Source organism: Cygnus atratus, chromosome 1 (assembly GCF_013377495.2).
Source record: "Cygnus atratus isolate AKBS03 ecotype Queensland, Australia chromosome 1, CAtr_DNAZoo_HiC_assembly, whole genome shotgun sequence".
NCBI lineage: Eukaryota > Metazoa > Chordata > Aves > Anseriformes > Anatidae > Cygnus > Cygnus atratus.
Genome location: NC_066362.1, coordinates 199,680,814 through 199,706,632, shown reverse-complemented (window position 1 = coordinate 199,706,632; position 25,819 = coordinate 199,680,814). Strand labels below are relative to the sequence as shown.

Here is a 25,819-nt window from a genome sequence, read left to right as displayed (position 1 = left end):
TGGGTTATAATGTCAGTGAAACAAAATACAAGCTGCACCCTGCCTATCAGCTGCTGCACTTCATACCAACACACCATTTATTACTGTCACGACATACTCTGTGCTGCACATCCCAATGCACAACATTACAATCCCATTCACATTTCGGCTAAGTGAATTCCCTCCTACAGGTTCTCCTTGAAGCACATTAGTTACTAATTAGATAATTGAGTCGTTTGTCTCATTACGAAATGCCACGTTCAGCATGTAATGTGCCATTTCAAATTTCATTCATGATTCAGAAGCACTAGAAATTTACCTTGCAGCTTCTCATACTCTATAATAGAGTATTTACGACATTTCTGCCTTGCCTTCCTTTGAGATTTCAAAGCCTGATAAAAGTCAGGTTTTAGTTACAAATGAATTTAGTGGACTGACACTCACAAAAGGATGCCTTTTTGTTAACAAATGGATTGCACTAGCAGTCTTACTCCATTCCCATTACGAATGTGTCCCCACAGAGGTACCCACTTGAGGCACACAGAGATTCACACAACTTGAGGTTCACAGCCCAGTACAGAGCTCTGCTGAGCACGTGTTTTTGTGTGTGGTTTAAGCTCATATAAAATGTGTAGCCATAAACCTTGTAAAGTCAACTTTTCTACTCTGTTTATAGAAGAAGCCAAAATATCTATTGTGACAAGCATGGAAACTTGCTGTTGGCCCAGTGTCATGACATGATGCTTTCAGATCATATTCTGAGGTGTGGTTGCTCTTTCCTTAAAGGAAGAGGGGTAAGTAACATTTCTGAGGCTGTCACACACTCACTTGTTTCCACAAGAATCTGATTTCTGCAGCTGATAATTATATAGTTGGTTGGTGACTGTTTTTTTAATAATCTTTATGACAAATCTCCTGGGGAGGGCTGGAACAGAGAAGAGCTGTGCTTGCAAGATGCTCCTCAAAAAGTGTTGGTTTGCAGACTGGCTGCATTGCCTCATAGAAAGAAAGGAAAAAGACACAAAACAAAACACAAATTCTCTGGCTAGTGCTTGATGCATTAGAGAAAATTAATATACAAAGTCAAAGGTCTGGATGGAGCAACAGGAAAGTGTGTGCAGCCTGTGAATGGAAAGCTGGGTTGCCAGGGGCTGTAGGGAACTGATGCAGAATTTGCCTCATCTGAAGAAGACCAGCACTGATTTTAATGCAGTTTGGAACAGAAGATTTTGGAACTGGTATTTGCTGTTTCAGTGTGGTCTGAAGTTTTGGGTGAGGACACACAGCTGGCCAAAAGCGTATCGGAGTATCAGAGTTTTTTATTGGGCACCACAACTGTCCTGTACTAAGCATAGAACAAATTCAGAACAAATGATGTTCCCTCTCTCTTCTCATCCAAGTGTTAGCCAAGGCACCAGCAGAAATAAGCAGACAGGTGTCCTGGTTTCAGGTAGGACAGAGTTATTTTTCCTCCTAGTAGCTGGCAGGGTGCTATGTTTTGGATTAGAATGAGAAGAGCGCTGATAACATGCTGATGTTTTAATTGTTGTAGAGCAGTGCTTACACCAAGCCAAGGACTTTTCAGCTTCTCGCTCTGTCCTGCTAGCGAGCAGGCTAGGGAGCAGCAGGAGCTGGGAGGGGACAGACCCAGGACAGCTGACCCAAACTGGCCAAAGGGGTATTCCATACCATCTGACGTCATGCTGAGCAATATATAGGGGTGGCTAGCTGGGGTGGAGGGGGGGGGCCGGCTGCTCGGGGATAGGCTGGGCATCGGTCAACGGGTGGTGAGCAATTGCATTGTGCATCACTTATTTCGTACACATTATTACTATTAATACTATTATTATTATTATTATTATTATTATTGTTGTTATTCTTTTCCCTGTCTTAATAAACTGTCTTTATCTCAACTCACAGGCTTCACTTTCCCGTTTCTCTCCCCCATCCCGGAGAGGGAGGGGGGAGGGTGAGCGAATGGCTGTGTGGTGTTTGGCTGCCAGCCGGCCTAAACCACAACAACAGGTAAGAGAGGCCAAGGAATACAGGGCAGCGTGATAGGAAGTCATCTCAATAGCCTGAAGGAAGTCATCTGAATAACCACCACTGCTGTCAGTCTTTATGGCAGTGGAGTGCTACACTTCAAATCATACCACAGCCCACATGAATAACGACAATGCTACTGAACGGTGAGACTAATTCTGTATTTAAAAGGACTGTTAAAAGTGGGGAGGGTGTAGAAAGAAAAGAGCCAAATGAATTCAAGGTCTCAAAACTTGAACCTTGCACAACAGATTGACTCAATGGACAGCTCAAAGGTACAATGCTCATTTTCTGTATTTGCACCAAAAGGGGCAACAACAAAGACATATTTTCCAGTGGTGGTGGTTCTTGCCCTGGAATGAAGGACGGAAATAAATAAAATAATTTTTAAAAAAAGACAGAACACTCAATTTCAGGAACCATCACAGAGCTGAACTTTGTGCACAGGAAGGGCCTATGGATATCCAAAGGTTGAAGCTGAAAAAAATCTGTTGACTAATTCAATGCCAAGTTTTATTTCTGGCTTATATGAGCTTCTGCACAGAAATTACTCTATAAAATTCTAAAACATCATGCAGGAGTTGGGAGCACATATAAGTAACCGTCCCTTCTGATCACAAAGTCTATAAACATCAACAGTTCCTACAGCAGTCATTCCTATTCTTTTTATGTTCCCAATCTGAAATACTTTTTTCCTATTTCACTACAGCACTTTCATAATCTGTTAAGAAAGGATCCCAGGAAGGAACCCTTCAAATCTACCTTTAAGATATTTTAAATAACACTTGTTACTAACAGTTGTGATAACTCACAATTTCAAGCCTGAATTGTGTCTGCATTTTTCTTCTGTCCGAGGGAGAAGTTTCACTGAACTGGGAACAAAACAAGTTGTTTTGGAAGGGATTCCTCAGCAAAACGTGAATGGTGTCCAGGTGAGCAGATTACTGCCCCCAGGGAAGTGCAGGCATGGATGTAGAGCTGGCATTTTGTTGTGAACTCTTCCCATCTCTCTGGAAACCATTACACACCTGTTAAATGTGCTCATACAAAGGAACCAGAAAGTCCAGCTAGACTTTGCTTATTAACTGCATGAAGCAGCCATGTTCCTCTGCACAGAAACTGCCACAAGAAAGGGACTTCCCTAGGCATCAGGACAAAGATTAGCAGAAAAACAGGGAACGGGCAACTCCAGAACGGCAACTTTGTCTTCTTAACTAGTCAAAGACAACATATAAACAGTGATTACAACAACAGAAATTTGCCTGGAAGCCCACTCAAATGGGCTCCACACGTCCTGGAGCCTTTCTATTTTGTGACTCTATTTTTAGGTAGAGAGTAGGTTTTTATCTGTTTTCACTACATTCATTTAGATGCCAGCAGCTGCTACACACTAGCATGCTTCCCAGCCTTCATTCCTGTAGTGCATAAGGGTACTTAAGACATCTGAAGCATGGCAAAGAAACATTCAAACTTTGTATTTTTGGATCAGCTCCTAACTACAGCAATATCCAGGCATCCTGTGTATATTATGTCAAAACATAAAAATAACTTATATCATTCAGACAAGTCATTCTGTATAATCATTACATTACAGGCTAAGATATACAAAAAGGCAGATTACACATAACAGGATGCTTGAATAAAGCAGAAGTTGTTTTCCTTCAAGGGAAACTTCTGGCCTAACAATTTTGATTTTTTCCCCTGCAGAGGTAAAACTCATGAACTGCTCAACTCAGAGTTGACTCAAGTTATACTGCTTTTGGTACTAAGTCAGCTGGAGTTCAACTAATGTCAAACAATCCAGGTCTGAAGTCAAAAATTCAGATGTGTTCACCCTCAGCATTAATTCTTTACTCAGAGGAAAGGGGTTTTCAGCATCAAGCCAGTGAACTAACTCTGTTATCCTCCTTTTTCTCCATTCTCTTAATCCTGCCTTTAATGTGCTTGTTTGCAGTCATAAATTAAAAAAAAAAAAAAAAAAAAAGAAACAATGTTAATAGTGATGAAGAACAAAACTAGTATTCCTTATGGCATGCTCTGACTAATTATATTAAGGTATTTTAATCTTGCAGTAATGTAACAGTATTGTTTTTATTACTAATGTCAAATTATATAAAAAGAAACACAATTAAACCTTTTTTAGCACTCAATTCTGATACCTTCCTCAGAAGCATAACTAAGATTTACTGAGAAGATAAGAATCAGTAGTCGTGAAGTTTAGCAGCAGAAAAATAACATCTATTCAATCCCTGCCATCGGCTTCCAAAACCACATTTGGATTTTGCTGGAACAACCACCAGCACCACATCATTAACATCTTTACTGCCAGGAATTTTCATGGAATAACCAAACACAACAAAATCCATGTTACTATGGAATGAAAGAGGCCCAAATCAGACAGAGTTTGAGGTAATAGAAAGAGTTGAGCAACAGCTCATTGTAAGTGACTAGATAGCTTTAGAGAAACTTGGTGGTAATTATCGTGATCCTGGGACAGCCTTGTCACATCCTGCAGGCATACTTTGTAGTCATATTACTCCTTGTCATCTTCTGCTTCACACTCTTCCAGTCTGAATCAAGATCCACTGACAATACAGTTGATACCGACTGAATGATCCACTACTTCAATATCTCTAAAACCATCCCCTGGGTTACTGAAAATAAAATATTTTCTTTGCTAGCTCCTATACCTGCTGCTAAATCCCAGCTAAGTGCAGCAATGCACAGTGAGCCTTGGGAAGCTTCAGATCTTCTCTATATTAGGAGCGGCAAAAACTTGACAGGGTCATGAAGATAGGCCTGAAAGATTTGACAAACCCTCTTTGGCCAGACAGTTTAGGTCATGCCTCCTTCGTCCACTTAAAAGGCCTGTTTATTTTCTTCTGGAGAGCATTCAAAAAATCCTTACTCCATCTCCAGAACGTCAAACAACTGCATTAAAAATTATGTCTGTTTAAAAGCAAGAAGTTTGTGTTGTGTACTCTGCTGTCTCAGGTTTTAGTCCACAGGGAGTTAAACAAGAGCCATGTTTTCATACATTTGCCATGTTCTGTTAAAATAGTTTTGTTGTTTTTAACTGAAAAATGTTTTTTTCCTGAAACTTCCTGCTCGAGATCTGAACCTTCCAGAAAAAAGGCTATGACAATATCTGGCAAAAATTCCTATCAAACCACATCACATTCAAAATAAGACAGTCAGTACCCCAAGGACCTCCTGACCACACATATCCTCATCTCCAGCACGAAGAACCAAGCAAAGATGTATTTTCTGATGAGACCAAGTGTTTTCTATAAAACGCATCAGTATGCTAAAATATACCTGTTCTGGTTCTAGTTCAGCACCTCTGGTTGCCACAATATTTAGCAACCTATGGGACAGAAGTCTCAGATTTAATGGGTGGTATTAAAGTGCAAGTATGGTACCCTCATAGTAAATATCATGCTGCTCAGAGTGGTGGACAAGCCTTGCAAAAAATCACACACAACTGAAGAGCAGGCTGATGTCACTACAAGATAAAAAATACTGTAGAGCACAGAGCAGCAGCAGTGTTTTAAACACAATCCCCCATCAATTTGTACCAGCAACACCCTGCAGCATAACAGCAGTGTTTTATGGCCTTAAAGCACGCAGTTCACCTCAACACCTCTGAGTGCTGTCTACTTGTTTTCCACAAAAACATGCCGCATGGCTTCAGAAGTCTGTTGTTTCAACATCATCAATATTACTTTCTGTCTAGCACCCTGAAGTTTGCCTAGTGAATGAGACACATTGTCTTGATACACGGCTGTGTTTTTTCCACTGCCGCTGAGCGGCTGGACACATCAGGCATGGTCCATGGTTTCTCTTTTTCCCTCCGGAGATGCCAGATGGAATGTCAATTTCAAACTAAACAAGCACTGGTACTTGAGGCAGCAGCAAGGATGGAGGAAGCACAAGCCTGATAGGTGACAACGCCGAGGACAAACAAGACAGTAAGCGGGGAAAAAACAACTTTCAAGAAATCCTTCTGTAAATATCAAGCCAGCTGATTTTTCAAAGCTAAAGGAGAAAAAGGTGACAGCAGAGACGTGAGAGAAGAAGAACAAAAAAGGTTTTTAAGGGCAGTTTAATAGCAAAATCAGCTGTTTATCTCATCTGTGTACCTCACAGGTCTGATCCACACACAAGCCCCTGCAGGGCCATCAATGATCCTTTGGAGTTTAGGCTTCCATCCACCAGCTCAGTGGCAGTAACTGCCAGGCAGCTGCACAGTAAGACATGCTGGCGTAGCTCAGAGGGAGAGCTAGCCCAAGCTGCACGGCTTCAGGTTTGCAATTACTGGAGATCAGCCACTGGAAACCCACTGTAAATTGAGTGCCTAAGTCCTAACGGGCTACCTGAGCGGTCCACAGCCACAGGTTTTACCTCTGCAGTACTAGATAATTGTGTTAATAGCATGAGCCACCACAATGTCATAGCATGTTTTGTTAATACAACAGGCGCTGACTTAAGTAATCATGGATCTGTAACAGTAATAATTACATTATTATGAAACATTCTTTAGTGGGTTTGTAGGAGCTGTACCGCTACGTACAATACCTGTTGCACATGGTAAAAGTTGTAAAAATCATGTCAGGAACCTGTAGGTGGGAAAAAATCACAACTAACTTTCGATTAACTAATTACCTCTAAAGTAGAGATGCATATCTAGGCTCTCTTTACAATCAAAGAAGAGAAAAAGGCATGCTTGGGGCCTGGCCTGTCTTATCCTAAAAAAGACACAGCAATAGGTCAGAAGTCTACAAAGGGAAGTAGTTCAGGTGAAACTACCTACATAGGCATCTATAAGCATGTTACAGGAATACCAGTGCCTGTGTGTCTCTGTTTTCTGTAATGAACATGAAAGCTAAGCACAATTCAGTTACTAATACCACCATAACACAGATGAGAAATGAAACAGCTCAGATCTGTATTGGAAATTTATCTCAAGAATGCTGCTGCCTACATAGTGGGATGAAATATTGTGCCTTTATCGAAATCTGCTCTTGAGAAGGGCAGGTTCTCAGCTCTTCTAAGCTCAGAGAGCACCATTTGATTTCGATGAAGCAAGAAATACATCACTTAGGGGTCTGGATTACTCTTAGTTTTGCAAAAGTCTCAGAGCTGTCATTTCTGAGGTTTCTTCCTCTCTTCCCTACTTCTGTCCCACATTTTGGAATATTCAAATTATTGCTTTTAAAAGCAAATAGTTATACTACCTGAAAATCTACTAAATATCTGTTCCTGTGAAAAAAAGAATAATTCTAAAGTGGCTGCTTTCTTTCAGAAGCCACTTCTTGCAAGCTATTGGATATCTACAATTTTATGCATTGGGATATGGACAATAAATGATTTTCCCTTAACAGCAACTTCTTATCAGTAGTTGACAATTCGATTACCTCTTATCTTTCTTCTTGACGTGCAGTTGCTTTCCCAACCTATAAAACAAAGTCACTAAGGCCACAAGGTATTCTATTCAATTTTCAAAACATGAGATTCAGTGTCAGAGACTTGACCTGAAACATAACTTGCAGAATTGGTTTGCCAGCAGTTTGTTTCCTCAGCTCAAGTCCTTACAGCTAATGGCAGGAAATTGTTCCTCCTCGACATCTCCCAGGTGCAGGCAGCAGAAGCTAAAACCAGCGAGAGGAGCAACATCTCAAGCAAACCAGTTCTCTGCATTTCACAGCGTGTCTGCACGTTCTTGCGTCCCTTTCATTTAGGCTTGTAATTGAGTTCTCTGAAATAAATTGCTAACTCTCTTTGGTGTCAGGCATAAACTGTCAGGAATGTGAAAATGTGATACAAAAGAGAATCTGAATAAATAGGATAAAGGCTGAGAGAATAGGTTGTGAGAGGAGCTTAAATGACAGCATGCTGCATAAAAACTCCCCCAGACCAATATCATGTCTCCAGGAGAGGCCATTAGAGCATGCTTAAGAAAGATTATAAGGAATGTGGCAAATATAATAATCCTTCCTCAGTATCCTCCTCAAACAGTCAGAGGATTAGAGACCATTAACTGTCACAGAGCTTAAGGGAATGAGTGAGAAGAGGGCTCCATGGTACATACGCAGGGTAAATGGCTGGGTAAACAGCCTGTTTTCCAAGTGTGTTTGACCCAGGAAGAGATGTCCTTGTGTAGCTAAACTACAGCGAATGGTCCCTGTAACATAACAGTGTCCTCAACCTTATACAATCTTACCTAGGCAGACCTACTTCACAACAGAGAATATAGATACTGAGTTAGAAGAAAGACATTTAAATACTGTTAAAGAGCAATTCACACCATAGAGGCAAAAAACATTCAAAGATGCCACTTCATTTGGAAAACCCATTTAGCATTTCTCCACCCTACTTGTTCCAGTAGCCTACTGTAATCTCCCCGGTAGAAATGGTGTGTAATAACAGCATACTGGGGCAGAACATGGGCTAATTAGGCCCATATCCTGCCTCTTTCTCACCAACATCCTACATTTTATGGAAGAACAGAAAATCGGGGTAATTATGGATTATACTTGCACATGGCATTACCCTCTCAACCCTTGCCTATTAAAGTTTCAGAGACTTCCACAACCAAGTATGGACTTGGACCAGCAAGTTGAACTTGGACGTTCATGGACTTACTCTCCTTGAAATTGCTCTAATTCCTTTTAGCGTGACAAGCTTGCTTGACTCTGTTCCACAAAAACATGAGCTGACACAAATTAACATGGAAAACATTTCTTCCTAAGAAACGAACAAGATGGTGTGTATTTATTTTCCTTACAAGGAAATGCTATGCTAAGCAAGAAGAAAGTCAGCTGCCAAGCAATGATGACAACTATCACTTGAGCATAGAACTGTGACAGGGAGCAGGAAATTACCATTTTGCTCTGCAGGGAGTCCTGGTTTACACCCGTGGTCTGGAGGACATTCAGAGACCAATGGAAGAACATGGAAGAACATGAAAGCAACCTATAATCTCACTGTACCGTGGGCATTAATTAACCTGGCAGCCATCCAAACTGCTGGCATTAAAATCCTCTTATCTGAGAGCTGCACATTTCAGCATTTCTGCAGTCTCTACTGTGCACTGAGGCATTGTACAGCAGCAGCGGGCTACCAAGAAATAAGAAAAAGAGGCAGAAACCGAGGAACACTGCAAAGTATTTAGTTGTGATCAGAACATCTGTTAGTAGTTGGAGAAACATGCTATCTCAAGAAATGCACAACTAAATAAAGCAGAGGTTGCATCAAGAATGTAATAAGAACAACTTTGAGAAAACAAGCATAAATGATCTCTAGTGAGAGTATGTTGCAATCAAGGTAAAATCGTGCTGAAGCCAGTAAGTTCAAGTAAAGATACTTGTCTCTGAAAAGGAATTGTTTTTCTACATACCTGTCCAGTCTCCTACTACTTTAAGGTGGACCCCAAACGTTGCTTTGGTATCTGTAGGGCACTAAAAATATTAAATATATTAAGGACCACTTCTGAGTAACAAGAAAGTAACAAAATGCATTCAAAATACAGTTGTTAAGACAGAACCTGGTGTAAACAGGTCAATCCTGAGGAGCCATACCAGCAGCTATACCCTTTAGAAAGCAAGTCTAGCATCAGTTCTGTTCATGAAGCCAAGCATGGCTAGTCTCCACTTGCTTTCAACTCTTTCTTCTGGTAAAGGGAGTTTGGGGGTGCGATTTGGAAGGACCACTTCACCAAGCATTACTCAACAATGGTATCAACGGAGGATGCAGCAGTACAGAGGTACTTCCCCCTCCTACCAACCCTTCATTCAAAATTCATTCAAACATCATTCAAAATCAGGAACTGCCCCATCATCCCTAAACCATTTAAAGAAACATCTTTCCTTTAAGACACTTCTGCTTCTTGAGTGTCAGAGCTCATAATTCCAAGTTATGTGATCATTCTCACACAACTGTTGTTTTCTTCTAAATACCGAGATTTTGCTGCCCTTCCCAAGAGCTTAGAGTTCACAAAGGCAAAACACCAGATTGCATGGCATACCATGAAACCTCTTTGCTGCCACTTTTCTCTCACTCTGCACCTATGCCCTCACCTTGGTGCTACTTAGTTATGACTATCAACAAACGAATTGTTATTTACAGTCTTATCCACACCATGATACCTAAAACCCTCCAGTCAAGCCATGTCAAAGGTCTGAAGAGCCTTCTCAGCTTCATTCCTTATTAGACCCCAGGAGACTTCTACCTCACTGGCTAGACAACTTTTGCAGGTACACTGAATGGTTTCACACACAAACAGGACAAGCAGCTACTCCTTGAACAAAGATTCGTCACTTTCCTTCTATAAACCAATGCAAATTGGTTTCCCTTTGACAAAAAAATATTACTGCTGCATTTTGATGCCTTTCTTAGAACCTTTTAATGACTGATCTAAAGTCCATCAGGAATCCAATAACCAACCAATTACATTTCTGTTTCTATTTTTCTCCTACAGACAAATACAAATGCTGAAGAGAGGGCTGAGATTCTAGGAACACAACTACATTTTAAATAAAGGAGGCTCCAGGAGTGAACCGAAGCCTCAATCATCCACCATGCTTGAGAGAACATTTCTTGGCTCTGGTCTGGACCATTCCCACGAGCCTTCTCAAGATAATCTCTTGCAGAGTGTGAAACCACTGGCCTCAGGGCTGAGGATCTATTCCTATCCCTCCTTATTTAGCCGTAAAGAAACAGATAAAAGTTTAGTATTCACTACATCTTGGCAAACCTAGGATTACAATGTCCCAGCTAGTCACTCCATTTTTATGAAGGAGCAGAGCATTCATGTTAAGAGTACTGATTACTACACAGACTCGTGTAATTCCTTGTCTTGTTTCAAGTTTTCCTACAAAATGTTGGTACAGATACTTATTTCAGCCAGTCTTAGCCTTCAAAAATAAGGCATTACGGGAGGGATTCAGGAAAACTCCATATAACAAGGCCTATGTTCTTTGTGGCTGGTTACACTGTCCTCCAGAACAAAAATATATAGAGCAATTCTCAACGTGAAAGTAGATATGCTGCCTCTCTGCTAGAAAGAAGTATTCTAGCTGCAAAAACATCTGTTCTCTTGGGGATCTCTGTAACAGCCTTTAGCAGTTTATTTTTCAGACTGGGTTGTCCTATGGTTCCCTGCGTTTCACAGGAGACTAAGTGATTTTCTTAGTCCAACCATGAAAAATCCCAGGTCAGCACATCTTCTATAAAACTGCCTGTCATTCCCTCCTGCCATTACAGTTAATGGCATGATACCCCTTGACTCTAGCCGAAATAGGTTCAAACCTATTATCCTTTACACTACCCTTAGGACTAACTCTTTTCTGCACTAAACACTTTGAAAAATTATCCAATAAAAAAAGAGAGATTTATTTCCCTTTAGCCTCTAGGAAGCCTATTTTGATACTTATAACTGGTTATGAGAGTTCCTCAGAGAGTTCTGGAAAAATCTTATTGTGCTACTAAATCTTACCAGAGGAAACACCCATCACCAAGGCAACACAGTGTGAAATTTCCCATGTCCAAGAGAAAGAAAAATTGGAGATGGTCCAGCAGAGGGCCACCACGATGATTAGGTTGGAGAACCTGACATACACATAGAGGTCCAAGAATATGTGCGTCTAGCCCAAAAAATGAAGGCTCAGAGCAATCCTCAGAGCAATCGCTGCCTTCCAACACCTAAAATAAAGCTATAAAGATGGAGATGCTCTCTTCACCACCATGTGTGATGGCAGGACAAGGGACAAAACTCTTTCAGGAGAAACTCATTCTGTATATAATTAAAATATTCTTCACTGTGAGAACAATTAAGCATTGGAATAGGTAGCCCAGAGAAATGGAAGAATTTCTCTTGCTAATTCAGCCTCACAAATCCCTGGATAACCTAACCTAAGGCCCTTGCACCAGAAGGTTAGGCCTGATGATCTGCAGAGGCCCCATACAGTTTAAGACTTTGCTACAAACCTGTAATTTGAACTTTTAAGTTTTTATCTACAATTTTATGCACAGAACACTTATTTTATGTCTCTCATCTCCATAAACGCAGTAAGTCTCCCAACTGTAGCTTTTTCCAGACTGTTAAAGAAGATTAAGAAAAATATTCAGGCAGCTTTTCAGAAGTTGAATGATAAGATCAAGTTCACTTTCATGTGTTATTGACAGGCCATTGAGAATGTGAAATGAAGTGCAAGGAAAACATTGTCTTATATATTTAATTTTCTTCATGGAATCACAGAATCATAGAATAGCTGAGACTAGAAAGCACCTCTGGAGACTGGCTAGTTCAATCCCCCTCCTCAAGCATGGTCAGTGAGAGACAATTGTCCAGGGCAATGTTCAGTCGTGTGTTGATTATCTCCAAGGAAGGAGCCTCCACAGCCCTTCTGGGCCACATGTGCCGGTGTTCAACCTTCCTCACATTAAAAGTATTCTTATGTTAAGATGGAACCTCCTGTATTTCGGTTTGTGCCCACTGTCTCATCCTGTCTCTGTACACTGAGTCTGTCTCTGCTTTCTTTACTCCCCAGTCAGGGAGCCCCAGCTCTTTCAGCCCCTCCTTGTAGGAGAGATGCTCCAGTCCCTTGATCATCTTCATGTTTGTGCTCCAGTATGTCCATGTCTCTCTTGTACTGGGGAGCCCAGAAGTAGACACAGAGCTCCAGCTGTGCCTCAGCAGTGCTGAGCAGAGGGCAAGGATCAACTCCCTTGTCCTGCTGGCAATGCTCTGCCTAACTCAGCCAGGCCTTGTTTGGTGCAAGGGCACATTGCTGGCTCACGTTCAACTCGGCATCCACCAGTACCCCCGGGTTCTTCTCTCCTGCTTTCCAGCTGTCAGCTCCTACCACGTACCTGGGTATATTCCCTGGGGTGCCAGGAGCAGGACTTGTTTTCAGCTTAACTCCCCATCTATTCATTTAGTCCACATTTCACCAATCTCTCTGTAAGGATCAGCGTCAAAAACCTTGAGAATTATTATGCCCATTTCACATACCTAAGTCTCTGATCACCTCTTCCATTTGATTTGCAATATTTCATCTTAAAAACACTGCACAGCTAAACACTGCTTCAAGATCCTTATTACTGTCAGCTCATACATGCATTTAAACTGACATCTATTTATGTTTAATAAAGTAAAAGTCAAGCACAAGCTGAAGTACCCCCTTGAATTGGAAATCAAGAGAATAAGTACACAAGCCCTGGTCAAATAAAGGCTATCAAGGTGGCCTCAGCAAAATGCATGACGTCCTCTCTGCAGCTATCAACAAAAACAGTGAAATTGTTCTTAAAATGTGTTTTGGCAAATAGTGCTTGGATTTCCCCCAGCTCCTTTTAGTCTGAAGAGTCCTAAAAACAAGCCAGTGACTACTAATGATACTGTGGCAAGAGTTGCATGCAGCCCCTTATTTTCTCCTTATTTCCCAGCTCACCAAGAGAAGGTTGTTAAGATCAGCCAATACTGAAATAATAAATAAAAAATAAACAATCAAAATTAAAAAACACCTGTCTCATAGTTTATTTTCCTTAAATAAACAATGTTTTCCAAACAGGAAAATAGTCTGTAGTAAGAATGAACACTGGACACTATTAAACAAAATGTCACAAGTTTTTCAGTAGTTCTTTCTGCACTTTGGAGAGCACTGCATGGCGCACTTTCTGCACTGTAATCAACCTCATTTGATGCACTCATTTGATTAAAATGACACAATACACAAATTAACTGTAGCAGATAGGTATAATTATGTGAAGCTTTGTTAATTTTATTCTAACCTCAAGCTATCTGTATCTTCAAAAAGTGAAAGATTTTACAGGTAGGAACGTCTATGCTAATCAGGTTATCTACACCAGCATTTGGCCAGCCTCCAAAAATAATGAAGACCAAAGGAATTCTGTTAAATTTAATAGAGCTGTGCAGATTTACACCCCTGGAGAAAACAAGCTATGCTTTTAGCATAGGGAAGTTGGTAGATTTTCACAGAGCTGTTAATCACCAGAGAGAAAGTTTATAATATATATTTTTATTGTATTTTTTTTTGCATGTATTTTCACATTCAGAGCAGTGAAAATAGTATTTTGTACGTATGAAAGTAACATATGGAATACAGATTATTTTTTATCTTGACCAAAAAACACCTTTAAATATATTTTCTTCCTTTTTTTCTCCCACGCTAACTGTAATACAAATGCAAATTATCACATAGGGAATTAGCAACAGTCCCTGGAGAACTTTATGCTTATAAATCAGCAAATGAATTACACTTACCAGTGGTTGTAACTCTACTATTTATGTCTATACTGAGATAAAATATAGATGATAATTTTAATTAATAATCTTAATAATTTAAGTAATGAATGTTTAACTCAGTACTAGATTAATACATACTTGAAATGTATTTTATCAGCTTTACAGACTGAACACAATTCTCTGCTGTCCTCTGTGCCTTGCTTTTATGTGAATATAAAGTGAGCGAACTAATTACTATGAGATCATAGTGGCAATACTTTACACCCACTTTATATTGGTATAAAAATCTCCTGGAGGTGATGAGCAATGGAGAAATCTGTGCATATGAGAGCACGACATATAGCAAATGAAAACTATGTTGTCGGCATCTATGTTTCCAGCTTAGAACACCCCAAATATTCACCACCAGTGGTATCCATTCTCAGTCAAGAATCCTGTCCACAACAATAAATAGAACACATCTTATTGAATATTTATGATATTAAAAAAGACTAGAGTATTTTAAAACACTTTTTTAGACCTTGGGACATAGGAGAGTCAACAGCAAGCTACCAAGAAAAAAGAAACAATAATTCCTGAAACTTTCTAGCTCTTTTCTACCTTTGTCCATATGAATTGTGAAGAGATTTATTTTTTTATTACAGTGCTGTCATGGACACACCAGAATAACACTAGAGAATATCTATGATCAGGAAAAAGGAGAAGAGGGAAGGGGAGAGGAGAGGAGGGGAAGGGAAGGAAGAAGAAGAGAGATCCAAGCTATGTACCTCCATGCAGCCGTGTGAATAAAGTTCCGTACAAGTTCCTGCACAGCTGCACATTTATCTACAGGCTGGGCAATGCTGGAGATACTACTCTCAAACTGATGCACCACAGCAAACATCAACTTCTTTCTTCAGTGCTGTAGCACTGGTGGCCTGAATTTTGCCCAAAAATTTTAAAATCTGTGCCACAGCTAGAAGAGCAAAGAAAAACCTCATCTTCTCCAGTGTCAAGAACTATGAAGATCACTGCAGAATTTGTCCAAATAAAGGGAAAGCCCTTCAAAGGAGGCTTTCACTTTGCAGGAAAAAAGTGTTATGATTCTAATATGGAGTTTGCAGATATCCTGGCAGGCACTGCAAACACTGCTGAGCCCCTGCTCTGCTTCCACATCTCTGCCTGCCTGTCAGGGAAAACCAGCTGTGCTGCAGTCCCCTGCTCCTTCAGCCCATCCTTGCTCCTAACTCAGAAAAGCCCTTGCACAGATCAAGGAAAGCACATAAAAGACATGAAAGAGGCAGAACTTGTCAACTGACAAGAAAACGTGAACCTCAGGAGCTCAGTAAGCTGTAGCTTGTCTGGATTCATACAGAACTGATATAAACATTCCTGGAATGATTCATCCTGACATTACAAAATGAAGAGGAGTGATGACAAACACAGGCATACTATATAAAGGTAGCCAAAAAATAGTAGCTAGACTTCAGTCTGACTCATAGGAGGTGAACTCTGCTACACTGGGCTACCCCTCTTTTAACTAATGAATCCCATACAAAGCAAATTTCAAGGGAAATCAAGTTCACGTGCAGCGTTTCTCTTTTAAACACGTCTCTGTCTCAGAGGCTAGGAGATTGTCTAAAATGGCTCTGTTTATTTTTCTGCTTAGGGTAACTTTACAGATCAGATTCTAACAGCTCTCGCTGTTAGAGACTTGGCCCTGCAACTAACCTTACTGGCAGACATCAGCAGACATCATAACATCTCCAAACGTGGTGAAATCCTAACTATGGAACGTGATTTAAGTATCAAGGGTGTCTGGGTGATCGAGGCAAGACCACCAATGAATACTCCCTGCTTCAGCCAGGGCCCTCCCATTGCGGAGCCGACTCCTTGCAAGCAGCCCAGCTGCAGAAACATATCCCAAGCACTTTTCCCTTTTGCTTTCCATTCCCTTATACTCCTTGCTGTCCAACCCCAGACACCTGCAGGCTGGCTAGTGGAAAAAACACACCGCAACACTGTGGGATGCTCAGGATGCATCAGTGGCCAGCTGCAGTGCCAAGAAGAATCATTCTGGTCATCTGGGGTCTAACTTCTTCTGTAATGTAAACCACAAACCCACACCCTCTAATTCCTGCGAGTCCAGAGTTGAGCATTTGCTACTTCACTCCTGGCAGTCTTCAGTTGTTAAATTACTCTCAGTATTCAAAACATTTTTTTAAATCTCAATCTATGAGCATTTGTTCCTTGATTTCACCCTTGGGCCAAGGAAAAACATGACTTTTTACTGCAGTAAATGCCTTAAGACTGTAAATAGACCAGTAATTGTAAATAAAATACATGTTACTTTTAAATAGCTCTATTTTTGCATAGCCAATGCCAGATTTCAGAGGTGATCAGCCCCTGTGGCTGTGAAATGTCCAAAGAGGAAGTGGAGATTCAAACAGAGACTCTGGAAAAGACTTGTCAGAGGTCTGAGATACCTAACATATTTCGTATTGCATTTCAGAAATTGATGTTCATAATAATTAAATAACAGGCAAAGACTTTGTTTTACTGTAAGCTTGCAACAGCCTCACCCCATAAATTGTTACTGCTATAGATGCACTACTAAGCAACACTTACACTCTGCAGCTTAACCAAGGTAAAAATCTTGCAGACTACCCCTTCATCCCCAACAGATGCATTACACTTCCTATAATATAGTAAAAATATATCAATCCTAGCAACATTCAGCCCATATAATTTAAGCATTTCAAGTTGCTAGCTAGTGGGTAAAACAAACCACAACTTTACTGCAGGCATTTGTCCCTGACAGAGCAAAAGGCAGCAGAGCAGTGTTTCTGCCCATGATTGCCTCTGTGAGTCCTCCAAGGGCATCCGGACCTAGTGCCAAGCAACAGTGCCCTGAGTTGACAAATGCACAAGCAGGGAAATGGAATGGCACCACAGGCTCCTTCCATCATCCCTAAGCAGATACTGTGAGCTGGATCTTGATTTTAAGACAGCAAGAGAGAGGGTGTTCCATTTCCTTTAATACTTTGTCCGTGTATTAACTGTACTAATGCTTAAAAGTTCTGTTTCTCTTTTTCATCTTGAGGTTTCTCCTTCACTTCCTAGACCTCTCTATAACCTAGCCTAGAAACTAACCTAGAAGCACTGCCTCTGACGGGAGAAAAACTTCTCTGCTAAAGTCAGTAGAGACTTGTTATACCTTGTAAATTTACTTTTACAATATCAAAAAATAAAACTGCTCCTGAGAGGGATCTGACACCTTCTGTTTAATGCATCTGCAGAAGGAAGGCATAGGATTTAGTGAACTTGGATGTAACAATTTCTTTGTTCCCTCAATCCAAAAGAATCAGATTTAAATGAAAATGAAGGTTTACTTAGGGTTTTTATACAGACCCCAAAACTATTAAGCATAAAGCCAAACAAACCAAACAAACAAGTCTAAGGAAGTACTTAAAGGCATCTGAAAGATTAATCTATTCTATTTTTGTTTTACTTAAATTCTTTGTCAAACAGCTGCTAGATTTTCTACTTCTAAGAAGAGCAGACATGCTCTAGGGATTTCTTCAGTTTGCCAGCAAGATACTTCACAATATCTGCATCCCCCTAAACACACCGTAAATCATCTTATAAAGCCAAGTTTCATAACCATTTGCATAAGATATTTAACAAAGCTTACTAGAATGTCATCATGTTAGACTGTTTTTATTGTATTTATCTGTCAGTATGAACTTAGCTCTTGATGTCCTTACATACTTTTTACTCAGGCAAACTTCCAATAACTTCTCAGTTTTTTTGATGGAGCTATTCAGAATCTTGCTCCTAGGCTTTTCCTGCGGTGAACAGTTTATGGTACAACGCGTGCGTGTCTTCATCAACTCCATAAGCTGCTAGTACCCTCACTGATGAATTCTAGATTACCCAGGGATAAAGACAATCTTGGCTCTACAAAACACTGGTTTTCTCTTATAAAAATCAACTATGTTACTTGTTGTAACAGTGTTGTTTATATTCATGTACTATTTGCTGAGACCTTCTTTCTAACAGCCCTGAACTGTAAATGCACACATCACAGCTATTAGCTTGTAATTCCATGACCAAATTCATTTGGTACCTGGATTTAAACAGAGATAGGGAGGGAATAAGGACAAGTCATTCACCAGGAAAAGATAAATAAATAAATAAATAAAACTTACAGGTAGAAAATGTACAAATAAGCAATAGCTTAAAGACTTATAGGTTCAGTACTATAATTTGTCATGTACATACAGAAACCTCTTTCAGCTAATTCTCCTAATTGTTCTGAGATGATTAATGGACTTAGGAGTTTCTCTGCCTGGGGTTCAGTAATTATTACAGTTTTAATTTGGATATGAATCAAACAGTGTTCTCTTCCTCAGTAATATATATTTGGATTTTTTTTCTGTAAATCTGCATATGCAAACTTACCCTCTCCCTTCCTCTGAATTCAGCTGTGACTGACTAAAAACACACACACAAACTGTCTCCCTCCCCCAGTCTTGTCTGGTGTAGTAAACGTCATAGCAAGGACTTGGTCATCCACGCACATGAGCAAAGAATTCAAACCCTGAGTAGTTTTTCGTTTCTTACTCATACTGAACTGTATGGTGGAAGCAAAGGAAGAAAGATGTTGCATTACATACCCTCCTCATGCGATCTGCTTCCAATTAACCATCTCTGCAGAAAGACAGAGAACCAGCAAAAGGACAGAACTTCTTGAATCTTTTCATTACCACTCTACCAGATTCTACTTCAGTTGGATTTAAAAGCAGATTTGTTATGCAGCACTGACGTGGGAGAGATCAGAGCACATTATAACAGGGCTCTGTTCTATTTCAAACTTCTTGTTTGAAATAGAAATCTACCTGCTGCTGGTAGGTGATCCTCTCTGCAGGATCTGAAGCAGCAGCCACTCACATTAATATAGAGCAGATATTTCATAAAAACCTGGAGTGTGGGATCTTTGCGTTGAGTGCTCTGGTTTGATTTTTTGTTTTGTACGTGCCACTTCCATGCCATCTTCTTCTGTTAATTCTGTTTTGTGAACTACTCATTGGAGAGGATACGCAGAGTATATTTTGAACACAGATGCAAAGAAAGCTCTGCAAAAGTTTAGGCAAGTTTCTGAGTATCACCAAGATTAACTTGGGATAGACGTATGTTTTTATTTGTTTTTATTTATCCAATGCTAAAACAGTACCATTTGAAAAGACATCAAGCTCAGGATATATATCTCTTTCAATGACAAATGAGGTCCTGGACAGCTTTCTAGAGGCAAGTGAAGTACAGAGGCATTCACCTAACTTATGTAAGGTTCCACTGTTCTCAGGACAAAAGAGGTCATACTTTTCCTCTACAGAGAGGGTTAACTTCTTACAATGCAGACGAACATCTTTAAGTTAACTGTTTTCTTAATAATGGGTGGCTTTTCAGCTGTTTCCAAAAGGGATTCTGGATGCGTAAAGGGGAACTGCAGGAGGGGAAGAGGCATCCTATCAATGGTGCTTGTCAGGAGAAACGATGGTGAAAGGAATGAAATCTCTACATGAAGTCAGGCAGTCAAGGTTGACCTACATAGACCAGGTGATCCTTTTCTCTGCCTGAACTTAGTGGACTAAGATTTACTGTTTTATTGCTTCCAACAAAATGATGTCCTGAATTTCAGAGAAATTCAATATGGATTAGTTGCCTGAGTGACTTCAGTGAAGAAAGAAATTGTGGTCAGGTCACTGAAATCACTAGAAAGTGATCACTAGAAAATCTCACAGTGCAGAATTGAGTTCCCAGAAACTCCTAAAGTCTCCCTCCCCTCCAGCATGCACAGCATCTCCAGCATGCACTCTAGCACCTTCTCTAGTCAATGCAATTGATTCAGAGGACTTAACTTTGGCTTCTGTCCTGAATGTCTCTTGAAAGGGTCTCTCTCCCTCACACCACAGAAGAATGGACAAGCCAAAAGCACTCCCCTTTGTCTGTCCTGTACACTGACAGCGCCATTCTAGAGGAGGTGTTGTCTCAATGTCTACATGCAATGCATAAAACTGACTTCTTGTTTCTTGGGTGCTAAGGTAATACTTCACTCTTGTTATGGTGAGGTGTCAAAACACCTGAAAAGACTTTTAAATTTTAGTATTTGTATATTTTAATTTAGTATACACACATGCAATTGTCAGAAATGAGACAATCCTTTGAGACCCAACATTTTAGCTGAAAAAAAAAAAAAAAAAAACCACCCACAACACAACAGTATTCCAAATAGTAGATCTATGTTGTTGCCATAAAACAAAATTTAATGAAGTCTTTTTATAGCAGTTCAACTTCAACAAAGAGCACACTGCAAACTGAGTCATTCAATCACTGCAGCTCTTGCTAGGCTTTCTTGCATAGCTGCCACCATAAAAAGCAGCAGTAGAGAAGCTTTGATGAAAGACTCGGTTCACTACTCAATGTACCATCTGGACTAAGTTTTCTTTCCTCCTCAGAGGCGGTACTTCTGGTTTAGAGATAGTATCCACTGAAAGAACAGTTTTGAAATGTTAGCACCGTTCTCTGCATGCACCATAAGGAAGGATTTTAACCTTTAAGCTATTCTTGAAAGGGGCTCTGAATTCACACCACTATAGCAATAAAGTATCTCCCACCTTTGTGCAACATAGATTTCAGTTCCAAGAAGAAATGGAAGCATGGCAGTAGATTGTGGCTATTAAAACCATCACAAATTTGGAACACAGGATTATTTGATCCTGCATTTGAAGATGTTTGTCACAGAGCAGCTTTCACCAAACCTCAGATGTCAGCCACCTCCAGATTTAGAAGAATTCAGCTCTTGGTGTTGTCATTATTTCATGGTTGGTCACAATCTGAATTCCATCTGAAGTGATGTAATTGTTTCCTACCTTCTTTTGCCACAAGCAAATCAACATTGCTATGGTTCCTGAGCTTTATGAGGTGCTGGGAATAGACATGAGTCTTAGCAGACAAGATGTCAAAATTGCAGCTTGTGAGAGTTCGGGGCTTGCACCGACTCTGTCGTAGAGACCACATGAAAGGACCCAGCACATCTTCTGAAGCACTGAACATCTGCAAAACACAAGGCTATTTCCATGGGGCTTACTGCCAATTACTGCATGCCAATGCAAGAAGCTATTCCAAAAACGTACAAAAGAAGTCACCTTTTCTGCTAAGACACTAATATATATTCTAAGTGGGAACCTACTTCTGAAGTCATTCATTAGCAAAAAAGAAAAGGAAGCATGCAGCCATAAACGGTTTCTTGCTGCTGCAAATAATCAGGAGTGTGGTTAAGTGTCTGGAAAGAGAGGGAACTCAATACTAAGTGGAAAATGTAAGATGGGAGTGGAAAGAAAATCAGTGGTACCATAAACTACAAGCCTTAGTCTCTTCTTATTAATACAGATTAAAATGAAGAGAAACCATAATGAAGTCGGAGGAACCAAATGCTATCTGAGATGTAAAACATCAACAACAGCAAAAAAGGAGAAACTCCAGAAACTCAATTTGATTTAGCTTTGGAAAGAAGTGTGGATTATTTCTGACCCTTGTATACTAGAGAAAGTGGAAGTAATGTTTTGGATACTTGAACTGCAGTGAAGGACCATCTGACTACTAGATGTTGGTACCATTACTGATGCATGTTTTCTTTTCCATGGGCTTTAAAGAATGCCACAGATGATAATATTTAAACTGTATTCAACAGCAGATGAGTTCTGCACTTTTCCACAGAAATAATGTCAAGAAATGTCAGTCTGGAAGCAAAGCACTAAAGAGAAGATGTTTCTTTAGATTCCTCTTATCTAGGGGATAGATCCAATCTCTTAAGTGGTCTGACCTTCAGACCATATTCTACACTTGGTCTGAAAACCAAATCTCCTCAAAAGAGTTCATCAAATAGAAGCACGTAAAAATAATTTGTCCCTTTGAAAACCCCTGAGTAGGTAAAAGATTGATTTACTGAAAATATTTCTCTCCATTATGGACTGAAATAGCTTGGGGCTGACTATATTCTGTTCAGATTCAATTGTAAGATGCAATAATATCCTAACTAAAATAAGTAAAGCCACAAGGGCATACAAATTTTACACACAGTTATACAGAGAACAGTAACAGTTGTGTGTAGTAACAAGGAAACTGATGGAAAAAGTAAATGTTTAAAAGAAAGTGTTTTGTTAAAGTGAAATCAAATTAGATGGAGCAATGAAGACAATATGAGAAGAGCAGCTCACAGTGATACCTAGAATTGGCCAGCAGTTCACCTGCAAGGAGTTGGGTCATCCTATTGTTACCATTCAAAGCTTTTTCAATGGATAACAAAGTCAAGGAATAAACACAGGTGAATAAAAACAGGTGGAAGCATGCTTCAAAAACAGAGCTCAAACATACCAGCTTCCACAATGATCATGAGAAAAATGGGATCTCTGAGTGCTGAACTTTAGAGTGGATGAGTGACACTGCCAGCAGGTTGAGGGAGGTGAGCCTTCCCCTCTGCTCAGCACTGGTGAGGCCACCCCTGGAGTATTGGGTCCAGTTCTGGGCTCCCCAGTACAAGATGGCCATGGAGCTACTGGAGAGAGTCCAACGTAGGGCCACCAAGATGATGAAGGACCTGGAGCACCTCTTCTGTGAGGAGAGGCTGAGAGAGCTGGGGCTGTTCAGCCTGGAGAAGAGGAGGCTCGGAGGGGAATCACATCAACCTCTCTAAATACCTGAAGGGAGAGTACAGAGGATGGAGCCGGGCTCTTTTCGGTGGTGCCCAGTGCCAGGACAAGAGGCAGTGGCACAAAATGAAACATAAGAGGTTCCGTCTGGATATCAGGGGCCACTTCTTTACTACGCAGGTGGAAGAGCACAGGAACAGGTTGCCCAGAGAAGCTTCAAAGGCCCCCTGGACATGGTTCTGGGCAACTTGCTCTGGGTGTCCCTGCCTGAGAAGCGGGTTTGGACCAGATGGCCTCCAAACCACTCTATGATTCCATCACACGAAGCCTTTGAACAGCAGAGTCAGGTCACAGGTTAGCAAGGAGGCCTGACTGGCAGCTCTGAGTTCAGAGGAACACGAGTTTTGTTCCTCCAAATTCCTGTGTGCATTTTGCACCAATTGCTTCTGCTCATTCCTTCCATCTGCAGGGTGAGGAACGCTTTCAATTGACAAAAAGGAAAAGAAAACAAATGCCACTGCACACATTTCTGAACAATGCCTACCTCTTTACATTCACTTGGTTGAGATTCAGAGCTCCCTCTGGCTCTGACTGAAATCCATGGGAGCTTTGCCAGAGTACGATGGGAGTAGGTTCAGGCCCTTTACACAGCCTCCCAGTGTTTTCCTCCACCCCAGCGTTATGTAAGAAACTGAGCTAAACTGTAAATATTACATAACCCCAAGAAGGGAAGGGACTAGTAAAACATCTGCACGACTCCTTCGTGCCGCCTCACCCCTTCCTTTCCACTTTGCTTACAGTCCGCGCTTAGAGTATGGTCTGCTGCAGCCATCGCTGCACTGCGCTTCAGGACCTGAAGCCCCACGCTCCCTCACACTGCAGTCGCTACATCTCCGAGCCCCATGCTCCAGCCCCAGCTGAGAAAATAATCCTAGGACTACCTTCACTGAATAAAAGAAGCAGTAGTAGTTTTCCAACTTGCTTGGTAACGACAAGTAGGTCAGATGGGATCAGGGGAAAATATACCATATTTAAGATATTGCCTACACACTCTGCAAGCACAGTCCCATGTCTGGCATGGTATTACACCAAGAAAAAAATAGCTTTCTAAGCAGGACAGCAGCCCAAGGCATATTCTGTGACCTAGAAAGACATATGGAAACGACTGTCCCTTCCTTAAGCTGGGCAAGAAGACTGCCATAAACCCAGGCATTTCAAATCCTTATGATGCTATAAAACAGCCATTTACCCAATAACAGTGTTTTCTCCAGCACAGTTGACGTTCCACTGAAATATGTTTGTGGCAATAAAAGTGAGACTCACTAACCTAGCAGTAATTTCATATCTTATAATAGTTAAAACATGTACGCAATCTTGAACGATATACTGTGATGCTGACAGATATTGCTGCACTTTAAAGTATAAAGCATTGAGCATGAACAGAAATTGCCAGGTACAGTATTATATATTTAAAATATAATGCACTGTGGAAATGGAGTGAAAATTGCCAATTCAAATGTTACATATTTAAAATAAGTGTAAAAATTACAGCAACTGTAATTTATCAACTAGTTGTATATCTAACTGGAAGAAACTGCATCATATCTGAATATAAATGAGTTATTTATATTCACTCAGAAAACTCAGAACAAGAGATGTTTTCCATAGCTCCAAGATCTACACTTTTTGTTCAAAAATCATTTTTTATAACATGCAATATTATACTATGCCATTTTAAATAGCAGATGAAATCCCCAACTCGTGCAAAGAGTCCAACTTTAATACAACACCCTATTTAACTTAATCCTGTGATCTAAGCCAGTAGGTCCATGTCAGCAGTATTTTTTTATGACAAAAAAAAAAAAAAAATCAAAACCAAGAAGTTTTGCCAGAAAAAAAGACTACTGAACCAGGCCCAATACTTTGATGACATTATTTCTCTAAGTCAATATCACACCATCCATTGCTTTAGCAGTGTCCTAATATAAGAAGAATTAGTCTTCGTAAGAGCCCCGTATTTTCCAAACTGTGCAATTATTACTAATAATCAAATTATAACAATTATTTAAATTTCCACTGAGTTGGACAGTCAGAAAATAGGAACAAGATGTTTTGAGATTAGCATTTAAATGAGATGTGTCCAGTGGTATAGAACAGGCGCAGCTTTATTAAACATAGCTATGCTAGCGCCAAATGAGTGTAAAGAGCAATCTGAGGTTTATGCTGAGTGCTTTAAATTTATCTTCTGATTGCTAAACAAATCATAAATATAAATAAATACCAATTGACTCATTCTGCACAAAAATCCAGCTACCATTCCATCAGTACTGCAATGCACATAATTTTCCAGCATTGCATATTTAGTTATCTTTAGGGACTCTGTAGAGTGCCTTAAAAATTGCCTACTGGAGTTAACAACAGATAAATAGCACACACCTCTGCTTTCTACTACTTATGTGAATAGCCAGAAAAACTCTGCAAATATCAGGCTATGTAAGTGTCACTATTGCTTGGCCAATCTATACAGAAGCTGCTTTCCCTAAGTGAGATTCACTGCCAGATTTACAGCACAAAATCTATTTTTTTGGAAATCAGTGTGGGTTCACCTGTGACAGTACTTGCCTGCCTGCTTGGCATTCAGATATATCAAATCAAAACAGAACAAAAATAAACAAAACCAAAGAACTGAAAGTGGACAGGACCTAGTTGTTTATTGCCAATGAAAGGACAACACTGTCACTAATATTCAGACTTAGATTGCTTTTTATAACAACATAGCCAGTGCAGTATTGTAATATGGCCATAGAATTTCCTAGGCCTCTGCACTGTTCACTCCTGGAGA

The 25,819-nt window shown here is 40.2% G+C and overlaps 2 protein-coding genes across 4 annotated transcripts in view; both read right to left on the bottom strand.

Annotated features, from left to right (window-relative positions):
• Positions 1-25,819, bottom strand: part of CTSC (cathepsin C) — a 770,970-nt gene that overhangs the window by 532,629 nt on the left and 212,522 nt on the right. The gene's annotated exons all lie outside the window — the stretch shown is intronic.
• Positions 1-25,819, bottom strand: part of NOX4 (NADPH oxidase 4) — a 110,024-nt gene that overhangs the window by 49,995 nt on the left and 34,210 nt on the right. For all 3 annotated transcript variants that reach the window (XM_035542534.1, XM_050709358.1, XM_035542533.2), the window contains one exon: positions 9,422-9,482. In XM_035542534.1, the coding sequence (XP_035398427.1) occupies positions 9,422-9,482 (61 nt within the window). The remainder of the gene's footprint in view (positions 1-9,421; positions 9,483-25,819) is intronic.